The sequence below is a fragment of the Acyrthosiphon pisum genome, chromosome A2, assembly GCF_005508785.2.
Source record: "Acyrthosiphon pisum isolate AL4f chromosome A2, pea_aphid_22Mar2018_4r6ur, whole genome shotgun sequence".
Lineage (NCBI taxonomy): Eukaryota > Metazoa > Arthropoda > Insecta > Hemiptera > Aphididae > Acyrthosiphon > Acyrthosiphon pisum.
This window is the reverse complement of record NC_042495.1, coordinates 34,895,150-34,920,946: the sequence shown is the minus strand read 5'-3', so window position 1 is coordinate 34,920,946 and position 25,797 is coordinate 34,895,150. Positions and strand designations below refer to the sequence as shown.

At 30.6% G+C, this 25,797-nt stretch overlaps 3 protein-coding genes across 7 annotated transcripts; 1 reads left to right on the top strand and 2 right to left on the bottom strand.

The window, feature by feature from the left end:
• Nucleotides 1–1,337: 1,337 nt before the first annotated feature.
• Nucleotides 1,338–9,570, bottom strand: LOC100162943 (riboflavin transporter 2). Its single transcript, XM_001946622.5, is given in 4 exon segments — nucleotides 1,338–2,453; nucleotides 2,455–2,836; nucleotides 3,098–3,178; nucleotides 9,044–9,570. Coding segments are annotated over 4 exon segments (1,164 nt in total). The 5' UTR covers nucleotides 9,049–9,570; the 3' UTR covers nucleotides 1,338–1,757.
• Nucleotides 5,687–20,158, top strand: LOC100160925 (actin-related protein 8). 4 transcript variants are annotated; one of them, XM_029490640.1, is made up of 14 exons: nucleotides 5,687–5,939; nucleotides 6,568–6,739; nucleotides 6,828–6,902; nucleotides 16,122–16,236; nucleotides 16,312–16,488; nucleotides 16,574–16,786; nucleotides 16,857–17,030; nucleotides 17,821–17,931; nucleotides 18,239–18,377; nucleotides 18,618–18,826; nucleotides 18,897–19,043; nucleotides 19,425–19,602; nucleotides 19,667–19,795; nucleotides 19,872–20,158. In XM_029490640.1, the coding sequence occupies exons 4-14, from the start codon at nucleotides 16,207–16,209 to the stop codon at nucleotides 20,042–20,044; spliced, it is 1,680 nt and encodes a 559-aa protein (XP_029346500.1). In that variant the 5' UTR covers nucleotides 5,687–5,939; nucleotides 6,568–6,739; nucleotides 6,828–6,902; nucleotides 16,122–16,206; the 3' UTR covers nucleotides 20,045–20,158. The 4 variants fall into 4 exon arrangements, with proteins under 4 accessions (XP_029346500.1, XP_029346499.1, XP_003242089.1 ...); XM_029490639.1 differs by having other exon boundaries at nucleotides 6,825–6,902; XM_003242041.4 differs by having other exon boundaries at nucleotides 6,813–6,902.
• Nucleotides 20,159–20,499: 341 nt separating this feature from the next.
• Nucleotides 20,500–23,457, bottom strand: LOC100167053 (CREB/ATF bZIP transcription factor). Of its 2 annotated transcripts, XM_001948695.5 has the most exons (5): nucleotides 22,901–23,447; nucleotides 22,420–22,813; nucleotides 22,205–22,311; nucleotides 21,279–21,390; nucleotides 20,500–21,117 (listed from the first exon to the last, which is right to left on the bottom strand). In XM_001948695.5, exons 2-4 carry the CDS (start codon nucleotides 22,784–22,786, stop codon nucleotides 21,334–21,336), a joined length of 531 nt encoding a protein of 176 aa, XP_001948730.1. In that variant the 5' UTR covers nucleotides 22,787–22,813; nucleotides 22,901–23,447; the 3' UTR covers nucleotides 20,500–21,117; nucleotides 21,279–21,333. The 2 variants fall into 2 exon arrangements, with proteins under 2 accessions (XP_001948730.1, XP_008179504.1); XM_008181282.3 differs by having other exon boundaries at nucleotides 20,861–21,117; nucleotides 22,205–22,813; nucleotides 22,901–23,457.
• Between the last annotated feature and the right edge of the window lie 2,340 nt (nucleotides 23,458–25,797).

Genomic DNA, 25,797 nt, shown 5'->3' with positions numbered 1-25,797 from the left:
TTATTAACTAATCATATAATCTTAACAATTTATATCATACTTTTAAATACCATAATTTTTTTTTTTTGTCTGCTCTTCCTGTAGTCTGTATAGTCACTAAAGGTGCTAAATATGATACAAATATGCATGGTAAAAATGACATAATATGCAATAATATGCACTCAGTATAAATATTAAAATGCATACAATTCTGATCTCTACCAAATTTTGATTCTGATTTGATTTTAACATACTTACAGAAAAATTATTGATAGTTAACTATAAGCAGAGAAATACTTTTGTTAAAATAAATGTATTCTTTCCATTTAACTGATCTTATAAAGTGTCTTATGTAAAGACTGATTTAAAAAATAAACCAATTTGTTCAATATTTGCATTATACTAACACATTTATTAAATTAAAAATATAATTACCTAGGTATATACAACTCAAAAATTAACTTCAATAAAAAATGGCAGTTAACATTTGTTAGCATATATCTGCCAAAATATATTTTACCATTTATTACATAGAAATAAATTTAATTTAGAAAATGGTTCTAAGACTCAAATTTACCAACTCGGAGCCCAATATTAACGTCCTTGTTCATCCAAAACAACACTAAGAAACAAGTGTCTCATTAAAATATTATACCATACTCATTATATTATAGTGTACCCGTAATATACATAAATCGCCGAATTAGAAAACTCAAACATTTTTTTCATAGATGAATTTTTCTATTGTAACTATATTCAGTAACATAATATCCAATTTAAATGTGAATAATAAAACCTGGCACATGACCACTTAAGACAGCACCACATTGAAGTATGCACTCACTGAAGTTTTCAATGACTCACTCACAATCGTCTCACCAGCCACTACCACTTTATCATTAGCGATTCTTTCAATCCCTCCCATTTAATAATTCCGAAATCATTCAGGGTTTGTTAAGTTTGTTTACACCGTACTCACACTTTCTACTTCAGAAATCCCTACAAAAATATATCAAGAAATCGCATAAGCTGTCGAGCCCCATTCCTGGTTGCACGCAATGAGATTTCTTGAGCGTTTCTTAGTGGTCCAGGCACGGATCCAGAGCAAAGATCTGGGGGGGGAGGGCAACATTTTTTTTACAACACAAATCCAATTATAATAAAATATTATACTTTATTCTTAATTTAAAAATGTTGTTATAATAGTAACTAGTAAGTATAGGTAATCCATGTGATAAATAAATTATTGATTATTTTTAATATATAAAGCGACAATGTGAAAAGAAGTTAAGATTTTGTTTATTTTTTATTTAATATATAATATTTAAATTTATAAAAAAAAAGCCTAACCCCCCTGGATCCGAACCCTGTAGTGGTCATCAGCTTCATTATGGAATTAATAAAATGCAAACACTTAAGGAATAAACTGTATATCACGATAAGTATCTAATAAAGATGGTTAACAAAAATAATCAACCTTGACAACCAGCTAGCCGTCGTGAAAAAAATTCTGCTAACTTAAAATTCCTATATCCTAGACTCCACGCTAAATCTATATTATAGTGGATAATAATAAAAATAATTATTATTTATATTTCATTCTACTTTTGAGCATTAAATGTTTATTTTTCAAAATTATGTAGTTCCTAATTAAAGACTCCGTACCTACATTTAGAATAACGTTTATATTTAGATAAGCAAACAAAGAAGCTTTTCTTTTATAGTGGTTAGAGTAAATCAAGGGGTACGTGAAAATTTTCAAAATGGTGGTACGCTGGTTAGGTTAGAATCGACGTATAACTACGAATTGTTTTGTTTTTTTTTTTACTTACTATTAAGACTATTCCAGTGGTTGAATTGCGCAATGGAGGCGATGGACTCATAAATGCGGTCATCAGCATGTACACTGTGGACACTAAGCAAACGCTGCACAGCATGTAAATTACAGTTTTGGACGTTCGATTCGTATAATAAGCGACGAAACAAGCCACGGGGTTGGCAATGTTTGACAGGTTTGTCGCGAAATGATACGCCATGTATCCGTATGGCAGACACGAGAACGATTGAATGCTGGGCAACAGTCCGTTGGCGAAGAAAACGATCACGCCTTGCACGGCCAGCAGCGAAACGTTTAGATGACGGCTGCGGTTGTCGGTGCCGCCGACGCCGATCGTCTGGTGGCCTTCGTCGTCCGGCGGCGTCCGGATCTTTTCTCTCTTGCAGGTCGGCAAGTACTCCAAGCACAGGTACGACACCGTGCTCGCACACATTATTGCCCCGATGCCGACGAAAAACGGGCCGCTCGAGAAGAGTGCGTCAGTCGTCGACTTCACCTCGGATGTCTGCCCATCCGGCTCCACTACCGACCGACAAGTGGTGGTGCCCACGCCCTGGACGATAGCGACCGCGCTGGGCACGAAACCGCTGATGCCCTCGCCGACCATGTACGTGACCAGGTATATGTCCGGATATCGGGCCCAGCGATGGTATGAACAGAACGGAACTAGTACACCCGACCAGCGCCATGGTGAACGTAAGCGCACATAGTACGACGCTGTGCATTTGGCCGAACACTGAGCCCGTCACGTCATAGAACCCGGCCATCAGGAACACAGACGCCACCCCGGAAATGAGCACGGCGATCGTCAGTGGCCTGTCGTACCGGTTGCCATATCTCCGGCGCCAGGCGCCATACAGCAGCGGGCCCACGTTTCCGGTTTGTATGGCAATCGACAAGTACGACGGCAAGTTCCATCCCTCGGGCGCGGTCTGCACGAGCAATGGCAGCTGCGTGTACAGACTGTTGACCAGTATCCAAGCACCCACGCCGAACATGCACGTCAACAGGTCTAGAAACCTGTAGATGGGCAAACAAAAACAACCATAATACGTGTATAAAAAAATTGAGTATGTTAACAATACAATTGTTGTTAACATACTCAAACATTATATTATAAATAGGCGTACTACATAGGTACCTCCTATTATTGTTATAGGTATTTGTTTAATAGCCGGATGTGTTACCGGCCTTTTTAAGATGTTTGTTTAAGGCTATTTAAAAAAATGTTCGAACTGCTTATTACTATAAAAATAATTACAATCTCAAAACAAAACTTACCATTTTCTCTCGACGATAGAATTAGTTTCCAAGCTATACACTTTCATTCGTTTATGTTGTAAGTACGTATTTTCATCGACTCTTTAAACAAAATAATATAATAATATTAATAATTATAATAATAATTTATTGTAAAGAAGAAAATGTACAATAAATAATAAAAATAAACCAAATAGTTAATCTTATCTAATATACCTTCATAAGCTTTTTTAATAAGAAATTTGATATTTTAAAATTATTATTTTTCGCAACATGATTTATTGCACTAGCACTATAATATAATTTAATAAAATATGCATTATGCAAGCATTTAAAAGTTTTCAGCAGATACTGCGCCTTTTGCGGCTTTATGAGCAAACTTTTGTTGAGGGTTCACGGGGGCCAGATTGTGATTACATACAATATACGAACTGCCTGCAAGTAGCAATTTGTTTCTCAACATTTTTTGTTTGCTTATATAGATTGTAAAATACTATAGGTACCTACTACCTAGCTCCTCCTTATTTTACTTAATTTACATTATTAATATTAAAGGTATAATTAATATCGAATAATTTATAATTAAATTATAACGAAATACATTACCTACCTATATTCTGTAGGTACATATACAGTTTAATGGATAATTTCGTACATAGAATATTAATTTTGCACTGCAGAGTACACAAGCTTACTATTAAAAAACCTATTAGTTTTATATCACCGTAAACTGTATGACATTTTGTACAGAGTTCGATAAGAATAGTTGTGAACTCTTGAGATTGCAGAACGTATTAGATTTCCAATTGAATAATACAATTTTTCCATGTGGGACGTAGGTATTCATAATAGCTATTCCGATGGATTCAAAAAGTCTTATACTTCGTTGGATATAATACCTCATACACAGGCCCCCCACAAGGGGGGAGGGGGTTGGATCTAAAGTTCAGCGGCCCATTGAAACGAATTTATAATTTTTGAACTTTTGAAATTTTTATAAGAGTACCTATTTTGTACTAAACAATATTTGATTGGGGCTGCAAATAAATTTAGTACTGGGGCACAAAATTTGATATTGGTGGGGGCGGGGGGGCTGCCTACACGGCTATATCTGCTAGACCAGGACTTGGAAGCACGCCATCATATTATTAAATACTGTACACGGTATATAATTAACCTGAAGGCACGGTACCGCGTCCTCCCAAGACTACAAACAAATAACAATAAACTATACTATAATAATCTTAATATATTATATAGGCATGTATATGATAGTTTTACTCGAGTAGAACAGTGGCGGATATATCATAGTTCTGGAGGGGGGAGGTGAATTTCAAATCCACAGAGATAATGACGTTCAACCCCTCCCATTATTTTATATTGTAATAATGTAAAGTGGTGGTGAAAATTTCAAGGGGGTCCACCAATTAAAAATGTGATAAAGCTCGTATATGTCATAGAGCAGTGCTTCTCAAACTGGTGGCGGAGGCTATATTATTGGGGAGTCGTGAAATATTTATTTAATTTAAATTATTTTCTTTAAACGTTTTTTTCAAAAAAAAAACCAAAATTATTTTCGACTTAAAATTAATTGGGGTAGGTTAATTAGTTATTAAATAACCGACAATATCATTAATCATTGTTAATAATTTATCAGTTTGAAATAGTACATGTCATTTTAGTATATAATTAAGAAAAAATAATTAACGACTTTGATTAAGGGGCCTTGACAATTTTTTGTCACATTTAGGGGGGAGGGGGGCGTGACAAAAAAGTTTGAGAAGCACTGTCATAGAGTACTGATCATCCTGTGTGGTATTCCGGTTACGAAAAAATAGTGTATTATAACAACAGTTATTTGACCGCGAAAAGTAGGTAGTAAGATTTTTCCCATACAAATGATACAAAAAAATGTTTGTCCCTGTTTAAGCAAAATACAGTGCATGTAGGGATTCTATAAAAACAAAAATTACTTTTAGTTCAATATTTTCATGATATGAAATATAAATATAATACAACATATTATGGGTAGTATATTATAGAGACAAATATAAATGTATATAAGAAAAAAACACATACCAACTGTCTGTCTGTCTATTTGTTGTATACTCTTAGTAGTACCTAATTTCATATAGTCTATATTCTGTGATATACTAACACGTAACAGTTCAGGTAATACCTTGATATGGCTAAATAATAAAATTAAGTTACTTTATCTTCAAAGTAGGCACCTATTTTGTATAGAGATTAGATACACAATGAGAAATATAAAATGTTTATACAATTATTATTATAACTGATATCTAAGATTTTTTAAACGATTTGAACATTTTCACTACTTAATAGAAAATAATTAAAATTCCAAAATTAAGATTAACATTGAATATTTAAAATAATTTATTATAGACAATAATATGTTTTAGTACCTATACGACAATAAACGACATACATATTTCCATTTATTATATCTGACATTACTACCTAGTACCTGTATAATATCTAATTATCTCTCATTAGGATTTAGGAAATAATATCAAGTTGCAATGTCAATTATAATATGAAATTATCTGGTAGGCGTCATGGCGATATAGTTATCGGTTTACTTCAACTCACAGTTATCGCAGGTAGTTCAGGCGTGTCTCTTGTACACTATATAATGATTATTACTGTTCACTCAAAACTGAAATACAAATTAAAACTGTTTCAAAACTAACTTAACTAAGTATAATTTATTTTACTCGCGATGTTTGAGTGGTTGACAATTTAATGTTTTCGCATGTCCCTATACAAAAATATATATAAGTAGACTGTTAATAGTTGGCAGTTGCAATAATGGTACGTGTAACAGCGATATTGTGAGATTGTAAGTACATAATTTATTATATTCGCTCAATCAATCCCTTCTATTAAATCGCGAATAAAAACAATTTAATTTTATATATATATAACTATTATATAACGTCTATATTGAACAAGCTCACTTAATAACGATATTGAAACTGCGTGTGAATGAGAAAAATACACATGCAGTCAAACGAATAACTGAACCAATTAATTAATTTGTCGATTAGTTTTATTATAATTTATAATATTACTCGATTTGAATTCACTTGACAACATTAACTGATGAAAAAAAACGCCAACGAGTGAAATGCGATCTTATTTAAAACTTGTACTAACTTTCCTCCGTGACTAAATCGGCCGGTGCATAGGTAGGTACAATCGATTCCAACCGCGGTTACTATGCTTACTAAACGGGTGCGCACGGGTTCTTCTAGGACCTGTTGTAGACACGTAATAATAATATATCCTAACGTGCCCCCACCGTGCGATCATTTTTCATTATATAGAAATATAACATAGATATTATAGGCATAAAAAAATAAGTAGTCCTCCAAGCAGTATCGTCGTGTACATTCCTATCAGTTATTCGCACCTTAACCGAGGATTGAGAAATTTAAATTGTAATAATACATAACTATCTTATGTAGGTACAGATAGATGATAGAATGGTTCCATACTTCCATGTGCTGCAGCAGTACAGAATACAGATTAGTTAAGGAGATTCAACGAATCGATACGATACGACGATAATGGTACATTAGTATTTAGTACCTAGTGAAAGTTCAAGTTATGATTTCAATGAAAAATTAATGTACTTAGGTAATACTTTTTGAGTTTTAAGTGCCCGATGGGTGCAAATTCGATTATTAAAGTTATCTGTTTTTTTTTTAAGACGGGTGCTTAGTAGTTGCAGTAAACGGACGTGTAATTAGAGCTCATAAGTTCATGCATATCAATCTTGCTATATAAGGCGTATTAAATGGTAAATATATAACAGCGAAATTCATTTTTTGGGGACAAGATTCAATATACGAAATCGAATTTTGTTCTTCCTGAACAATTTCAATTTTAATCTAAAATTATTGAAAATTAGTATTGATGGAAGTATCCTACCAATTTTTTTTATGTCTATCACTCAAAACCAATATTTGTCTGAGAACTTTGAAAATACTGTCAATATTTTATAGAATAAAATAATAATAAAAAAAAAAACGTAGACGGTTAAATATTTAAAAATAACGTTCGACCCGCAAGTTCAATCAAAACAAATAAACAAAAAATTGGTTAATTCATACAAGTGTGAAATCATAAATATTAAGGTGAGATAAGGTTTTGATGATAAATTTAAAAAAATATTTGATATCATTTTTTTCCGTATCTAAGAGTTTTTATCGCATAACTATAATATGTACACTACATAATATTATCTAAGTGCATGTTTGAACATTTTTAGGCGCATAGTGACATAGGTTCGGCAAGCGTATTTTTTACATACATTTTAAATTTTGAATAAAATCCGTCAATGTTATCGACCGGTTGGTAAGACGTGTATATAACACATAATGCTGTTTCTCCGCCTTTTCTTATTAGTTAAAACCTACTGTACTACTGTAGTATGTGTTTAATGTACGTAACACCGTTGATTAATATAAATTAATCGATTATATAACATAATATTATTATATACCTATTTAAAAAAAACTATAAAATCAATATAGGTACAGCCGCCTGCGTGTCGATTATGTAACATTCAGTTGCCTATAACATAGCGACTAGCGTATATTATATAGAAACAATTGACACTAATTACTGATATAACATTTTACAATTATATCTATTATCTATTAATTATTATTGTCGAATGCGGAGAATGACTATTATACGGAACTCACTCATTAACAAAACAATATAATGTACACTGTGACTGTGCAGCGAATGATAAGATTGATAACGCGTACTTTCTCTGATGATAAATGATAACATTATATTTTTTACAGGCCGGTACCCTCTCCCCATGCGGTTATCTACTTGTGTATACATATATTATATACTGGTTGCAGCTATATAGAGTTGTACACGTGTAAGCAATAAGTTGTAGAGTGTAGACCACATAATATCAGGTTATTGTGACCGGCTATTGTCATCGTCTTAAATAACGCAGTTTTTTTTTTTTACTAGGACCTCGAATCGCATAGTTTTAACGTCTTATATAGGTACCTACTGGCTACTCTTGTCTGGCCATAAAAAAATTTTTTTTCGAATGCCGCGATATAATATTTATGTTATTATGTACCTACCTAAATACTGGCTATATCCACTACGCGATAAGTTCGTACTCGTTATAAGTGTGTATTCTTTAAAGTATTTAAATATATTTTTTAAAAAAACCTTAATATAGTAATACAGTATAATAATTATAACTATATCTGATAAAATAACAAAGTATACTTTATGCCAAATCTATATGTAGGGAAGGGATTTGTCAGCGGTTGACTCCTCGTTTCTTCTCAATTTAATAAATACCAATTTAAAGTATGTACAGAAAAAAACTTACCTAAACAATAATTTCGTTCAGCGCATATAGAAATTAGGAGAGTAAATATTTGAAATATTTCGTAAGCTAATTTTTAACTGTATTTGGTGTGGTCACTATTCAAATGTTTATTGGAAAATATATTTAGGTAATATTTTTACATTGAAGTATTTAAATACCTATTTCAAATGTATTTCAAAAATCAAAAGTATAGTATGACGATTGATGATGATAATTGATGTTATATGTATGCGTTCATCGATCTATAATTATTACTCACGAAGGGCATATATATAATATATGTATCATTGCATAAGTCATAAGGCATTGGTAACGTATATTTTATTTTAAAGTGTCCGTTTGCGTGACGACGTTATACTCTTAAGCCTTAACATGTATATACCATAGTAGGTACGTATACTGATCCTAAAAATTAAATACAGAAACGCGTTTGAGATTTTAATCATTATACCTATGCATGCCATGTACCAATCATTGTACATATTATAATATAATATTAGCTAGGTGTAGGTATCTATGTATAACATATAATTATTATTATCGTAACGTTCATTTCCGCGTATACTCACTCCATGATATAGTAATATTATTATGTCGTTTGGCCGGCGGGTCAGCTGAAGGATTCTGCTGTATTGGTAAACCTATATTTATAGCTGGCACATTATACTATTATAGTATATACAAATATAAAACGTTTATAGGTATGTGTCCGCGCGTGTGCGTAGTAATCGGTACGGTAAAAATGAGAATTAAATATAATAATAGTATGAAAAACAAAATACGAAATTTCGTCCAGCACTACGACTTATGCAAGTTGCAGCACCTATATAATATTATAATACAATATTATGTTATATAGGTACCGCGGACAAGCGTATAATATTATGTACTTAATAGATTATAATATTATTATAATACCGACGGACCACACGTAATGATTGAAATAATAATGATTCGTACGATTGACCGATCACTGTTACACTGCGGCGATGTACGACTGGTGCACGTAGTATAGGTACACCGCCGCGAACGTCTTTTATTATAATAATATATATACGTGACCGACCGTCCACCGCAACAACGACGACGACCGTCACGCAAAAATCTCATTTTCAAAACGGTCCGGTGCGAGTGATAAGGGAGACAAAACCACGTTACGTGTGTGTGTGTGTGTGTGCGTGTGTGTGTGTGTATAACGGTATAGCCGTATAATAGGTATAAGGTAATTAGGTATAAGGTACTGAGTCTCGGTGACGACATTTCCTCAATTCCTCGTCAATACTGATCCAACTAAACTTGAGGATTTTACACTTTAGGTAGGTATATTTTCGGTCTAGCTTCTAATAATTTTTTATGATGGTGTGAAACGAATACTTTTATTATAAAAAAATTATCAACAAATCATCAAAACGTACGATTTTTGTCTCTCGGCGGCGAGCCGTGAAAACTTTTCAAAAATTAAAATCTCACAAGACACCACATACAGTTTGCAGTTTTGTATTGGCGAACGCTCTGTAGGTGCCTACACACGTGACACGTATGACGTACTTACCTAAAAATATATGATATGCGATCGACGCGAGTACGCGACTATAATACTACGCTATAGTACGCGTCATTATAATTTTCTGATATGAACACGGCCGCAACACGATTGGTACCATCGAACATACCCATTACCCAAGTGTTTGTGCGTGTATTGGTTGACCGACTATCATGTATAATAATATATTAATAAGTAGTATGAACACCTTGACGATTACACTATATATAACAATTTAATAATATTATCATGAAAACAAGTAAAACTATGAAAATATATTTTTGTATGGTGTTCATCCGTACAGTCTACAACTGCGCGGATTATAATATTTTTATTTTTTATCGTTGTGATCACTGAATTGCCCAAAATTGTTGGTTGGGCTGAATAAGACCTCCCCCCGCCCCATCAATATTTGTACAAATGATTAAAGAAAAAAGGTCTGTTCTCGTATATACTATATATATATATCAGCCCTTGACCCATTGCCCTCATATACAGTTATACCACTGTGCAGGAATCGCATTCCAATAATGTTAATAATACATACTGACATACAGGGTGATTCACTAAACATCTCACCCCCTTTTTATTTTCTTCAATAATGAAGTTATTCAGAATCTGATTTTTGGCGCTTTAAAATACCTACTTGAAGACTATATTTCTAACTCTTGAGATTGTTTGTACTACATGAAGAGTGTATTGAGGAGATACAAACTTCTGTTTTTAAAATGAGAACTACGTTTTCTACTGTAAGTTATTTGGCAGATAATTTTTCTGAACATTTTCACGTATAAAAATCAAAAATTGAACGAGTACTTTTCTTTTTTGAATTTCATAACTTTGCAGGGTACGAAGGATAGTACAGGTTTGGAAGAATTGAAAATATTATGATGGCTATGGTAATTTAAACATATTATCGAAGTAATTAATATCAACATTTATAATTTTTGTAAAAATGGTCCAATACCCAAGTACCTACCTATATAATAATAAATACTATATTCAATTATATGACATCAATTTGAAAATTTGATAAAACCTTTTTTAAGAGGATCCGTGCATTTGTTGTCTCCGTCCTACAACATATAGCAAATTTTCGTTCACTATAAAAAAATAGTTTCAACGGTGTGCTATTAGTTTAGATATTAAGTGAATTATTATATAATATAATAATTATAATGTATTATCAAATTTGTGTCTTTTAGGTAGGAACATTATATCTGTACTTAGGCATATTTTCAAGCGAGAAATGAGCATTTTTAATTTTTGATATTTCGCATACACATATTTTGCTTGAAAATTAAAATATCAAATATCATCGACGCTTAAGCACAGATAATGTTCTTACCTAAAAGTTTGATAATAGGTCAATTCACTTTAAACTAACAGCACACTATTGAAAGTGACAGAAATTTGCTATGTCGTACGTTTGCAAGACGGAGACAACAAACGCATGGAAAGCATCGTCTTAAGGATAAGGACTAATATCCTTAGTATAAACATTTCAATAGCTGAAAAACAACTCGTTGGAATTAGTATGCAATTACATGTACCTATATTAAAATTATATACTAAATAATGTATAGTACTATAGTAAAAAAGAGAAATTCTCATTTTAAAAACAGAAGTTCATATCGCCATAGGATACTCCTATATGTAGTACAAAAAATCATAAGATTGGAAAATACGGGTTTTAAGTAAATTTAAAAATTAGATTTTAAATAACTTCATTATTGAAGAAAAAGGGCATGAGCATGCTGCATGGTGAATCAGTCTGTATGTGTAATATTTAGTACTCTATATGACTATACGTGGACACGTGCAGGTATATTTATAAAAAATATATATCATATCATATACGTTTTTTCACGTTGTTATGTGGGCGCCCATGATGCTGATACCCCTCCTCCAGTTTGCACCTACTACCTCATCTGCCACATTTTATACCCGCCAAAAACAGTATAAAGCTAATACGAACTACAAATTAGTAATTATAGAACATTTGAAACAAAACTGCCTCTGAAAAACAAAAACTCCGTGGCCCAATCTCTTTTCTATGAGATCATAATGCGAAAAACCGTATAACATAATATATATTTTTTATAAATATACTTGCACGTATAGCGTGTCCACCTATAGTCATATAAAGTACTAAATATTATATATACAGGCTGATTCACCATGCAGCATGCTCGTGCCCTTTTTCTTTAATAATTCAGTTATCTAAACCTTTAAAACTTGAATAAAACAAAGTATTTGATTAAACAAAAAATGTAAAAGCACTATAACAATATTATAATCCTCTATACATTTTCTATGAAAATTTGATTATTTTGCTATTTATTATACAGATGAAACAGTATTATCTATTAATTTGCGTGGAAATTTGAGTAACTGATGACATTTCTACAGGATGAGCTTAACTTCTGTAACTAATAAGTCAGATCCATCAAAGCCGTATTTTTCTGTAGGTACCTAAGTAAAAATTTGTTTTCCCAATAATTGTTTTAAATTATATATTGAACCTACCACCTATGTGGTTAGTCAATAGTCGCATAGGTATATTATGTCATATGCTACTATAATATGTGAGTTTAGTCCAAAAACTAAATTGTTTTTATTTTGAGAATAGTTTAACATATGTCTTATAATAATCCATTACATATTTATTAGTTACAAGTTATAAGTTATAACTTATAACTTATATTATTATTTATTATTACATCAATATTATATTATTACATATTTATACTTATATTATATATTTATATATTATTACTATGAAACTATTATACGCATGCGCACGAAGTGAATAAACAATTCTATATACATAAATTCCTTAATACTTTAAAGCACTTGATGTCTTGATTTATTAATTATTTACAAATATTAGTATCATTTTTAATTACCTAATATGTCAATGTACCTCGTCATTCAACACATGTGTTATAATTTAGATCACTGTAGTCTGCTATGTGTCCAACTTAGTTGTTTAACTAAATCATTCTATAAATGACAAATGACTAAGAAGTGAGTAGAAACGGTCTAACTTTTTTGGTAACCACGATGGCATATGCTTACCAAACAATTATTAAAAGGTTTTTTAAATTTAAAAACATCTACATTTGACCCATCAAAGCATAAACTAAAGTGAAAGTGTTTTTTCACACAAAAACAAAAAATCGAAAATATTAAACATTTATTTTTTTATATAACTTTTAACTGAATAAAAAATGAGGAAGTCATCCCTACAACCCAAGCAGATACCCTACTATGAAATCATTCTGCACACTCTACGAAAAAATCTGCGCACGCCTATATAGACTAACTACCTATACCACTCATTTTTAATTTTTAAATATTAATAGCCATGTATTTTCAACGTATTATGACTCATGTATTTATAAATTCACATTTCGATATTTTTTACATATAAACGTGTTTTTCTGCAAATTTCGCAGATTATATCGCGTCGTGTTTACCAGTAGTTTTACCTATATGTATTATCTGCTACGGCTTAGGAATTTGTATAGTTCCCCATTCTAATTTCTAACATTTACCAATTATAATAAAATATTATACAAACCGAAACTTAAGACTTAAATACCTACTAGTAACCAATATGTTATAAATTGCAATATTAAATACTACCTACTATTTATAAAATACATTTAAAGTCTTTTCGATTTAACTGAATTTTCTGTTTTTGATAAAATCCTAACCTACTTTTATTGATTTTCCCCATGATATTTTATGAAAAGTTTTTATTTAAGTTGAAATATGCCATAAAAATACCAATCAAATTGACCTTCAAATTGTACATACTGCACACATAATAATTATGTTCTAAAAGAATTCGCGTTTTTATTTTGTAATCACTTTTATGAAACATATTTTATGCTTACTTAGGAGTTAAGATACCCGCATACTGCAGTCAATATGGAGTATGAGCTACAACCAGCCTAAATATTATTACAATTTAATTTGCTATTTATAATAACATAATATTTTTAACTATATCATCATGTTTACTTAAGGTTAAATCGCTGCCCGTTTCGGCAATAGTCAACATTATTTTTTTCAGGTTTTTGTGTATTATCGTAAAATTGAATTCTGCTCTATAATGGTATAAATAATTATTTATTTATTTATAATTTTATCAGTTATGTACTTATTTTGATAGATTTTCATAGTAGGTATGGGCATTTTTTTTTACTGTAACACAAAGTGATTGTAAATCAATAAAATAGTGACAGTTGACCATAATAACTTAAATTGAATAGGAAAAAGAAAAGGTTTTCATAATTATTGACATTTTAGAACTAGCCATACGGCATACATCATATAGTAATACACTATAATACCTTGTGGCTAATACACTTATATACGAAATACGAATATACAATACATATAGGTCATACTGTCATACAACGGTGGATTGGCAAAAAACATGGGCCCGGGAAGTTACTGCGTGGCAATCCCTCGTATAAATGTATAATGGATACATTTTAATTCAATATTTCAATGATATTATTATAGGTATATCATTTAACATTTTCTACAAAAAGGATTCTGAGCAAAGAAGGTCTATCAACCTATAGGTATAACTAAATATAATATATTGTATTTATTATTGATAATAATAAAGTCAGTTATTTTACAGTAGGTTATACGGTACCTAATACAGTAGGACAGTAGGTTCAATTAATTTTTGCGTTTAAAAATGTCATCTATGTGATGTAAGTGTATAAAATATAATAATAAACTTTAAAATTTGAAATACTCATAAATAACATTTTTAAATCACAACAAAATAATTAATACCGCAATTCTTCTTTCAAAAATCAGATAACGTCTAAATTTTAAAATGTCTAAAAAAATGCATTTATATTTTTTTTTAGATATTTTGGTTAAAGAATGAACTATTTTAGTTTTTTGATAGAGCAAAAAATGATTTATCAACAATAATTAAAAAAAGAGTAAAAAAAATTCTAAAATGTCTCATACCTAGTTATGAATAGCTCTGTCTCAAGAAAAAGTCACCAATTTAGCAATAATATCAGCTATAGATAAAGAAATTGCTGATCAACTAATATAATCATAGAACAATATAATATAATAATATTATTGACACATTTGCTGATTTAAAACTAGGAAGGTTAATTTATAATGTATTTATATATTGTATTAAGTACCTAATATCATTGAGTACCTATAAAATGTAATATACATATACGCAATGCTATTAAATTTAGTAGGTATGTTATTGACTAGGTATTTTTATCGTCTTATTAATTTATCATTATTATTATATTCAATTAAATTATATGACGTGTCGTGTTATTAATTTATTGACTTATTCATATTGTTGTAGGTACGACAACGTACTATATTTTTAAGTCTATTTGTGTCCTTGCCCCTTTTTTACCTATACATATATCATATATCATATATGCAACTGACAATAATTACATTTAAGGACCCACAATTTTACTTTTCCCTGAGCCCCGAAAATCGTCAGGACAGTCCTAGCCCCTAGGGTTCATCCCCCCTTTCCAGTGTGTATGCCACTGAAGGTGCTTAAAAGTTAAAACGCAAATGGCGTCGTGCCGTCGTGACCTACAAGCTGTGTAAGCCAAACTACCCACGCCGAAGTGCATTAAATTGAAGGCCTCTAGGCCTTTCACCTACCCAAAGCGAACCCGACATCCATCAGTACTTGCACTTTACAGTTATTGTAAAAAAATTGATTTATAGATTGTGTAATAAAAAATAAATAAATATCCATACCTTGCTGATTAATCTAAAAGAGCGTGCCTTGCAGTTTAGTGTTTACATATTTTTTTTTTATCAATATTCAATACTATTTATTATCATTGATTATATTTTTTTTATTCATCGCTTCTTATCATTTTTGTTTGAAAACATTAAATTAACGCTCAATTGGTCACTAGTCAAATTGCACGAAAGACTTAAGACAGTATTAAGACAGTAATATTTATTTTTTTCGTGTAGAAGAAATTTTCAATAATGGTGTAGTATTAGGCACCCATAATATTCCTACCTATTTTATTAGTGTTGAAAACAATTCCAAACCGTTGTAGGTATTAAGAAAAATCGGACAGATGTAAGTTTGTATAATTTCGGCAATAGAATTATCGGCGAAAAAGTATCATTTATTATAAAATCATGCCGACTGTGAATGAGAACAATTTGGAGGTAATTATGATCGTTATTTTTGAGTATTTAATATGTTTTTTATCAAGTCGTTTTGAACCTCTAACTAATTTATAGTTAGAAAAAGTATCGTCAAACTCAGTGATCATCATACATCCAGGATCTTTGTATCTACGAATTGGCCGTGCGAGTGATGTTACTCCATTCAAATATGTTCATGGTTTGGCCAGGGTTAATCTACTTTCAGAGATTAGAAATAGGAGGGACCAAATATTACCAAATTTCCCGTACAAAGTATGTTAATATCTATTTCCATTTACTAATAAAATTAAAACTTACATGTTTGAAAACTTAAGTACTCTAACTTACATATTTTTAGAACTCAGACACATTAGCAGCCATGGAAGACAGTAGACTGCAAGCGTCTCATATGCTACAGTCAAGCTTGCAGTCCAATGGTGACAGAAGATATGCAACACCGCCTCAACAAATAGCAGCTTATAATCGAAATTCTGTCCCGAAATACAAGGATAATGTACCACGTGCTCACACTAAGTCATCTTTAGTTGGTGATATTGTGTATGGAGAAGAAGTCAGCATTTTTCATATAATCAATTTATTAAAATAGCATAGGTTTATAATAAATTCCATCTATATTTCAGATTTTCAATATAGCCCCTGAACTGGATTATAATGTTTTCTTTCCAATACTGAATGGGGAATTAAACATTAATGGCCAAATTGGAGGTTCGTTAACAGCTGTTTTAGCAGATCTGGAAACCATTTGGACACATTGTATAAACAAATTACTAAATATTAAGACTTCAGAATTTCATGTAAGGCAAAATCAATTAAAAATATTACCTCTTGCTTTGCTTTGTTGTTAAATTCAAACAAAAAATTTAAAGTTATAATAGGTACATTTTTTATTTAATAAATTAATGAATCTGAACTTAATACAACACCTTAATACCTACATGTTAGATTGGAAATATAATATTAACCTAATCAGTAATCATTAATTATATGCTATTAGAGACTCATACATTACTTATAGAACTAAGCAGTTTGTTGATTCAAGTTATAACAAACATAAAAAAATGAATAAAAATTAAGATTTTTAAAGATACCAAAAATAGAAACAATCTAGATATAATATTGTTAACATTTTAATTTAAATATCTTTATCAAACTGTAATATCTACTATTGTCATTAAGAGGACCCCATACCTGCATGTGTTCTCTCTGTCTTACATACACATCACATACTAAATTGAAGTTTTATGCCATTAGCTTAAAAATTAGAGTGAATTGATCTATTATAAAACTTGATGGCAAGAACATTATCTGTGTTTTGTTAGAAGTCTTTTTACGATAATTCAGTCTCTAAGTGAGTTATAGCATGTATAATACGTAAATTAAAAATGCTTATAACATGCTAACGGCATAAAACATGAATTTCTGAGCTTAAATTTGATATATTATGCGTTTGTAAGATGGAGATAACATATTATATGGGTGTGGCGTCTTTTTAAATACATTAATAATTATTATAGAAAGCAATTATTGTTAGCTTCAAAATATTTAATGTGTTTATATAATCTAAATTATAATTTTATGTTCTAGAACTACAAAGTGATTCTAATTATTCCAGACATATTCAACAGAGTTCATGTTAGAGAAATGATGTCAATGATATTATTGAGTATGAAGTTTAAAGCTTGTCTTCTTATACAAGTAATTGTAGATTTATTTTTGTCTAAGGCATTGGTTTTCAACCGATGTGACGCAAGTGTTCTTTAAGTGTACCGCGAGCTTTTGAAAGTTTTTTATACTGATTTGGTGTAAGAAATTAAGAAATGACTTAAAAAAATAATAATGTATTTGATGAAGAAAATGTTATTCATGGCTAAGACATGTGCCATGAAAATATTGTGAATATCAGAGTGTTGTGTTTAAAAAAAGGTTGAAAACCACTGGTCTAAGGTTCTATTAAATTATTAATCTTTATTAATACAATGTTTTTGTTATAACTTAAATTTAGGACCATGTTGCGGCAACTTATGGTGCAGGTTTGGGTTATGCATGTGTGGTAGATGTTGGTCACAGGAAAACATCAGTGAGCTGTGTAGAAGATGGTATTTCTCAAATAAACACACGGATTAGATTACGCTATGGTGGAGGTAAATTATTAATTGTATTTTTTTATAAGTATAAAGTAAAATTAAGCATGTTATGTTATAAAAATATCAATTTTTTTTTAATTATAAAGAATTAATATATTATTTTTGTGTATTTATTTTCATTTAATCTTTTAAAAAAAGGTTAAAATGATATGTGTTCAACGACCAACCTATGGAATTATTCTTTTAAGTTACTTAAATTTTTAATATTAGTCAATATTAGTCATGTTAATTTTCCAGGGAATATTACTCAAACATTTCATTGGCTACTTAAAAAATGTAGTTTCCCGTATCATGAATGCAATCCCATGACTAATTATTATGACGCCATACTACTAAATCAATTGAAACAAGAGTTTTGTCATTTAAATTTGGATAGATGTGGTGCTGTGCAAAAAACGGTGACCGTAATGAGACCTACTAAAAAACAAATACAATACACAATACAGGTAATATCTAGAATAAGTAAACCGAAGATTTTGAATTAATTTAGACTTTTTCAATTTGTGTTACACTTAGGTTGGTGATGAAGCAATGATAGCAGTCTTAGGCATGTTCAATCCAATGTTGTTAGGTATCATTGATAACAACCATTATGTGATTCAAGAAGCATCCAAGTCACTACCTGAAGATCCTTATGATGAAGAATTTTTAAGAGAAACCAGTGTAATTATCCAAAAAACATTTAATGTATATTATTTATATTCAGTGGTGTATTGGTAAATATATTTATGGGTATACACACAAAAAACAAAGTTTTCGCTCACAACAAAATAATGACCAATCTGTTTTCTAAGTAAATTAGGAGTAAGTTATTTTTAACAGATAAAAAATTCATTAAAACATGATAACACTTTTTCCTATGAACTATTAAATAAGTTTTATTTGGTTTTTGAGATATTTTAGGAGCGTATACTCATATAATGATATTTTACAATGGGTATACACTATACAGCGAGAATCAAAAATCTGCTGACGCGGATACGGCGTATATGTACTAAAACACCACTGTTTATGTTCCATGATTGTTCAACAATTTATTTTTAGAGACGTGGCACTGGTCGTGAAATGGAAACTGAAACACAAATCGAAAACAGTATTGTGCACAACACTGAAGAAGAAATATGTGTTGATCAAATTGAAACTGCAGGAAATTATTTTGACATTGAAACAGGAAGACCACAAAGTCTTGATAAAGTCATTGTACAAAGTATTGAACGGTTAAGTAAGTTTGTTGTTGACAATTTATGAAAAAAAAATATGATCTGTAAAATTGAATTTATATTTAGCTTCGGATGAAATTAAAAGAAAAATGTATAGCAGCATATTAGTGGTAGGCGGTGGACTTAAATTTGATGGGGCGTGCGCTTGGTTAAAAAGCAAAATATCATTAAATGCACAACAGGTTTATTACGGAGGTTTGTTTTGTACTGAACAAATTGTTTATTCAATATTGAATGTACAATATTAATTTATTAAGATGTGTTATTTTAGGGCATATTGAAATTATAAGCTCACCAAAAGATTTGGACCCACAAATTGTTACATGGAAGGGTGCCGCCATACTTGCTGGTTTAGAATCATCTAATGAACTTTGGATAAGTGGTAAAGAATGGTCTTCGTGGAGTATTAGGATTTTAAAAGAAAGAGCAATGTTTAATTGGTGATCATTGATCAGTCAATGTTGATTTTTAATTTTTTTTAATTGTAAACATGGATTGGAAACTTAATTTATTTGTTTGTACAAATTCCAAAATATTTTAAAAAATAATTTTTCTAGTCATACACAAATTATTTTCATTACTAGTGATCATATTGATTTTAAATTATTGTCCTTTCCAAGTTTTAAAAATATTGTATTATTTATGACACAATTTTATTTTTTATTTACAAGGAGTGATAATACATTATAATTATACGTTTTTCTGGGCTTCAAGTATTTGAAAAATATGCTACTAATAAAACTATAAAAGTCTATTCTTAAATATTTTTTTATTTTATTAATTAGAACATTAAACTGAAATGTATTTTTATCTTTAGTTTATGGTTTAAAATAATAATCATAATTACTTTTAAATTGATTATAAATTATAATAATTGCATTGAAAAATACAAACTGATACACAGTATAAATAAATATAATTTGTACAATAATTTCATTTGTATAGGTAGTTAAAATTATGGTAAGCTATTTAAACAAATTTAGTATTAAAACGACTTAAATTATAATATTGTCAAAAATAATAACAATGATTGTTTGCTTAAATAATTTTATAAAAAAATCTAAATAACATTTCATAGGTATAAATTATAAATATTTAATAAAAATCAAATAACAAACTTGATAATTATTCATAAAAAAAATCATATTAGTAAAATAAAACAACACTGTTACATTTAATACAAAATATTTGATATTTAATTGTAAACATAAGGCTTAATATTGATTACAATAATAATAAAATATTAAGGACAATGGAAAAATATTAAAATTATATTATTTAATTTTTATCAATTGATAATATTAGTCATTATCATTCATATTGAGTTAAATGTGTTATTGTATTTGTTTTTGATACATAAAAGAAACCAACCTTCCACTGTCCTTAATAAGAAAATTGGTCACGCTAAATGCTTTAGACATTAAAAGTTGATAGTTAATCAAAATCAAAAACGCTTCTTACCTTATGCCTAATTTGAAGGTTTGGCATGTAAAATTGTACATGCGAGATCACAGCTTCTAAAAAATCAACATAGATTAATAGCAGTTGTTAAGGGTTTATATATAGAGTAGCATAAATGAACATTATTATTAAACTTAGATTAAAAAAAAATTTTTGTTGCTTTTGAATAGATTAAGAAAAATAAAAAGCATTCATAATTGATGTTTTGTATACCAACCTTTTAATTAATAAGATCATTTACACCACGAATATGCAGGCGCACAACCGTCTTTCTACGGTAACAACGTGCACACTGACACATATTTAGATGGGACGGTTTCTTGGAATAGCTGAAATTTTTCAAAATAACCATTATCTAATAATGAGAAAATAATTGTTTGATAATACCTTTACATTTTGGAAGACAACTGTTTAATTATGTTAATATTGTAATCCTATCACCACTGATAAGATAAATTAAACAACAGCCTCCCAAAACTATGTATTCAAAATTTAAAAATTATACACTAGACAAATCTAGAAAACATGACCAATTTTCTACGTTGTAATATATTATCTTATACTTATTGACTAAATAATAACTGAATCATTATAAATAACTATTGTACAAATAAATGGTTTCTAAAATTAACATAGTATATTTAATCAAAGCAATTCAAATTATTGAAAAAAAATTTTTTTAAAAAGCGTAATATTTAACTGTACCTATAGGTAGGTACAATGTTTAGACATAATAAAGTTATCAAGGTTTATGCAAACGTACAATTTAAGAATTACAGTATTATATCAAGGTTAAAAATAATTAACTATCAAAATCAATTAGGGACAAAGACTAAGGGAAATATTTTTTATAACCGAGAGGATAGGTACACCAAAATAAGAAACACTTATTGAATCAAATATTTAAAATAAATGTTGTAAGATGAATATTTTTTTATCTAATACAACATTAAAACAAAGTGCTTTTTAAATAAATAAATTTAAACTACAATTGAACTGTACACAAATATTATTTTTAGTTGTATTTTTAATAAAAAAATTTTAAATTTGCAAACCGTAAGGATTGTCGTAAAATCTGGTTGAGCATTCATCACAAAACTCAACAGATATTCTTCTATTAGATACATGTAAGCATACACCTACCTCAGTCGTTGTAGGGTTGACACCGTCTAACAGTGCCCAGCCCTCTTCTTCTTGAGGTGCAACTGGAGGAGGCGGCACCATGTGGGGGTGGTCTCTGTCTCTTTCCTCTAACAAATCAAAATAACCATCAAACAGACTATGGCTCGTGGTAATAGGAAAGTGGTCAATACTCGCGTCAGAGTTTAACTCATTTAGAGTCTTGTCGATATTACTACCTTGTGGGACGATATTCCTCCAGCGTATGTTGCGCAACAGACCGCCAATTTGATGGCTGTTAGCAATCATGCTGCGCAAATAGGCCACCTGTCGACGGCTGCTAGCCCACTTTTCCTCACGTTCCCTCAACTCCCGTTTCACACCCTTGATCTCACGTTTAAGCTGCGACATCTTTTGCTCCAGGTCCTTGACGTACTGTTTCTGTTTCATGCGGTTTATGCGGGCGGCCACAGCGTTCTTACTATTGCTGGTCGGCAAACGGCGGGGACGATTTCTGTTTCCACGCCGCTTGTTATCGGAATCCGAATCCGAGAACTCGTACTTGGGTGACGACGTATCACTAGAAGAGGAGCATGATCGTGCCATGATGGATCACCCACCCACGTCCAGTCACTTTAATAATAACGGATAGTTGTGTAGGTGTGTTTTCGGAAGATTATCGTCATAAGCAATTTGTATTTTAATTTGAAGTGTACTTACTGCAACAATCGGGTCGAGTTTGCGACGATCGAAGTTATGAAGAAAACCGAAAACCAATAAATGCAACGGTACGGGGTGGTGTAATAAACCTGACGTATAATTGTATAAACAATTAAAGTATCACAAATAGTAAATGGCCAAATGGCGAGAAACAAAATTATCAAATCAGTTAATTAACTATTGTCAATTTCACTGATGCGTACCACTAGCACTATAGGCACTACCCATATCAATATACAATACATGACAAATTAGATAGGTATCATCGCAGTAGTTTGATACGCATCCTCCGCTCTTTACTTCGCCTTCATCGTAGTTTTCCACTTCGTATTGGTTATCAATCATGATACATATATAACATAAAACAAAATCAACCAATGAGAAATGGAGAACTACGATATTGGACGGAGGTGAAGGAGATGAGCATACTGCGCATAACTAGTACAACTGTGATGATACCTATCTAATTTGTCATGGTTCAATATATATGGTACCATGGTCTAGAGGCATAGATTTCTATGTATTGATATTTAAATCGTGGTATAATCATAGATAAATACAACAACTAGATAGCCGTATAAACTACAGTTTGTTGTGACCAACATGTTGAAATCGGCCGCCATCTATAAAGCAGGCAATGTTTACATTTATTTATATACATATATACTATGATAATATTATTTTGTAAACATTGCCTGCTTTGTAAATGGCGGCCGACTTCCATGACAAGAAGGAGACGGCTATCTAGTTGTTGTATATATCTATGGGTATAATACATATATTTTTTTTAGTACGTCATAGCATATTACAGTGTAGTATGGAAGTCTGTGACTAGAGCCTAGAGGTCGCTAGTTCTTTACTCGTTTACTCAATGTGACCACAATATAACGTATGAAAGTATCGTATCTACGCCATTGGACATTAATAATACATATTTACCGCTTGTTATTATAGGTAGTAACGTTGAAAACTTGCGTTGAAAGTCAAAAGTTATAAATTAATAAGTAACATTATTATACTATAATATACCTACCTATTAGACATTTTTAGTTAATTAATTATTATTTCGATGAATAGGTGTTAAACCACAAATCACAGATATTTTGTGATTGTCATGCGTTGGCACTGTCTGCTGATCGAATGTAAACAGACGTAATCATCAAGCTAGCACTGCGGCCTGCTATGGCCTTGTTGTTTATGTCTTTTTGGTCGACTGCCTACTATATTATTGCTGTTTGCTACCCGCTAGGGACCAAGAGTAATGACTGAGAAGTAGCGAGTAGCGACTACTGAATAGTGATATTGTTAAAAACTGATTAATTTATTTTTGACTGAGTAATAACTATGTGTAACTAATGTCTTGTATTTTGTAATAAGCTTACAATTTCGAATTTAATAGTTCTGTAATATTCGTATCCAATATCGATAAACCGATACCAATTTATCGACCAAGTTATGTCTACTTTTAGCAAAGGTGAGTTGTCTAGCGGCTATGCGTATTTCAACGCGTTAAGTATATTAATCTAAAATGATATAACATATTATATTATATATTATCTCTGTCAAACATGTTAGAAGACCTATAGTGAAACCACTTTTCCAATTACCAATTTCTTTTTAAATAGTCATAATAGTTCCAAGTTCACAAAATATCATTACTAAAAGTCATCCTACTAAGTCTACTAATAATATTAAATTTCGCTTTTGTTTTGAAATTGAGTAAAAGCTTAGGTAGGTTGTAGGTTTCTACATTATGTCATTATATTATAATAACCGAACCTATTAGATTTTTTGGCTTAGGTACTCAATTATCTCATAATGACTGCTACAAGTTAACATATTTATATTATTGTATGATAGTTTTGTAGTATCCAGCCTAGGTATTGTCTTGCCCCACTATTTAAACTCTATTTCAAAAGATAGAAGATTATACCTACAACAAATTTTTCCAAATGATTGGTCTTATTGATACTTTATTATCGATAAATTATTCAACGGATACATTTTTAGACACAAAAAGTAATATAATACGGTAGTCGCCGCTTATTGGACTCACTTTGGGACCCGACAATTAGAGTCGATTAACCAAATGAATCAATAAAGCGAATGACTCAAAAAAATTTTAAAAATGCTTAAATTTAAAAACTTAAAAATATGTATTGATATTCAAGGTATGTATAAAAATAAAAATCTAGCTATGAGCAATTAAGAATAAAATAAAATTAATAAAATACATACATAATTAATAAAATAAATTAATATTTTGATAAAAATCCATCTAATGTTGATTGGATTTTCCCTTCTTCGGCCAACTTCATAATCATATCTTCATAAGATTTATGTTTCTCGAATACGTCAAAATCGCCTCTTTGCTGAATCCCTCTACGAACAATTTGAAGCCCTTCTAGCATTTGTTTAGTTGATGGTGGTTTTTCATCAGGTTCCTCTTCGTCGCTATCACCAGCCACATTCTCTTTAAGCCGTTTTGATTGTATTTCACCACATATATCTTCCTCGGTAACGAGTTCGGTAGTTTGAACTTCTTCGTCAATATTTATCCATTCATTATAAAGTTCAGTTGATAGGTCAGTGGGTCTTTCGACAGGAGCTTCAACTTCTTTTGGACTGAGAATGAAACCACCATGTCGGAAACAATTACATATTGTGGTTTTACTGACGATATTCCACGCTTCGTAAGCTAAATGCAAACCTACAAGTACAGTTATTTTTTTGGCCATTTCATGAGCACGTAAGGTACATAATTCTTGTTCCAGGTTAGCATCAATCACCCTGATCACATTCTTTTTCATGCCTGTTCTGTAATAAGCTTTAAAAGTGTGTATAATCCCTTGATCACACAGTTGTATGATTGATGTAGTGTTAGAGGGTAAAAATAC

Excerpts from the sequence above, each read along its gene's own strand:
- LOC100160925 (XM_001946671.5), top strand. The coding sequence starts at position 16,207 with ATGCCGACTGTGAATGAGAACAATTTGGAG. Across the intron at positions 18,827-18,896 it reads AAATACAATACACAATACAG|GTTGGTGATGAAGCAATGAT; the intron begins GTAATATCTAGA and ends TGTTACACTTAG. Across the intron at positions 19,603-19,666 it reads ACAAAGTATTGAACGGTTAA|CTTCGGATGAAATTAAAAGA; the intron begins GTAAGTTTGTTG and ends ATTTATATTTAG.
- LOC100167053 (XM_008181282.3), bottom strand. The coding sequence starts at position 22,786 with ATGGCACGATCATGCTCCTCTTCTAGTGATACGTCGTCACCCAAGTAC. Across the intron at positions 21,391-22,204 it reads TCAACCCTACAACGACTGAG|CTATTCCAAGAAACCGTCCC; the intron begins GTAGGTGTATGC and ends GAAAAATTTCAG.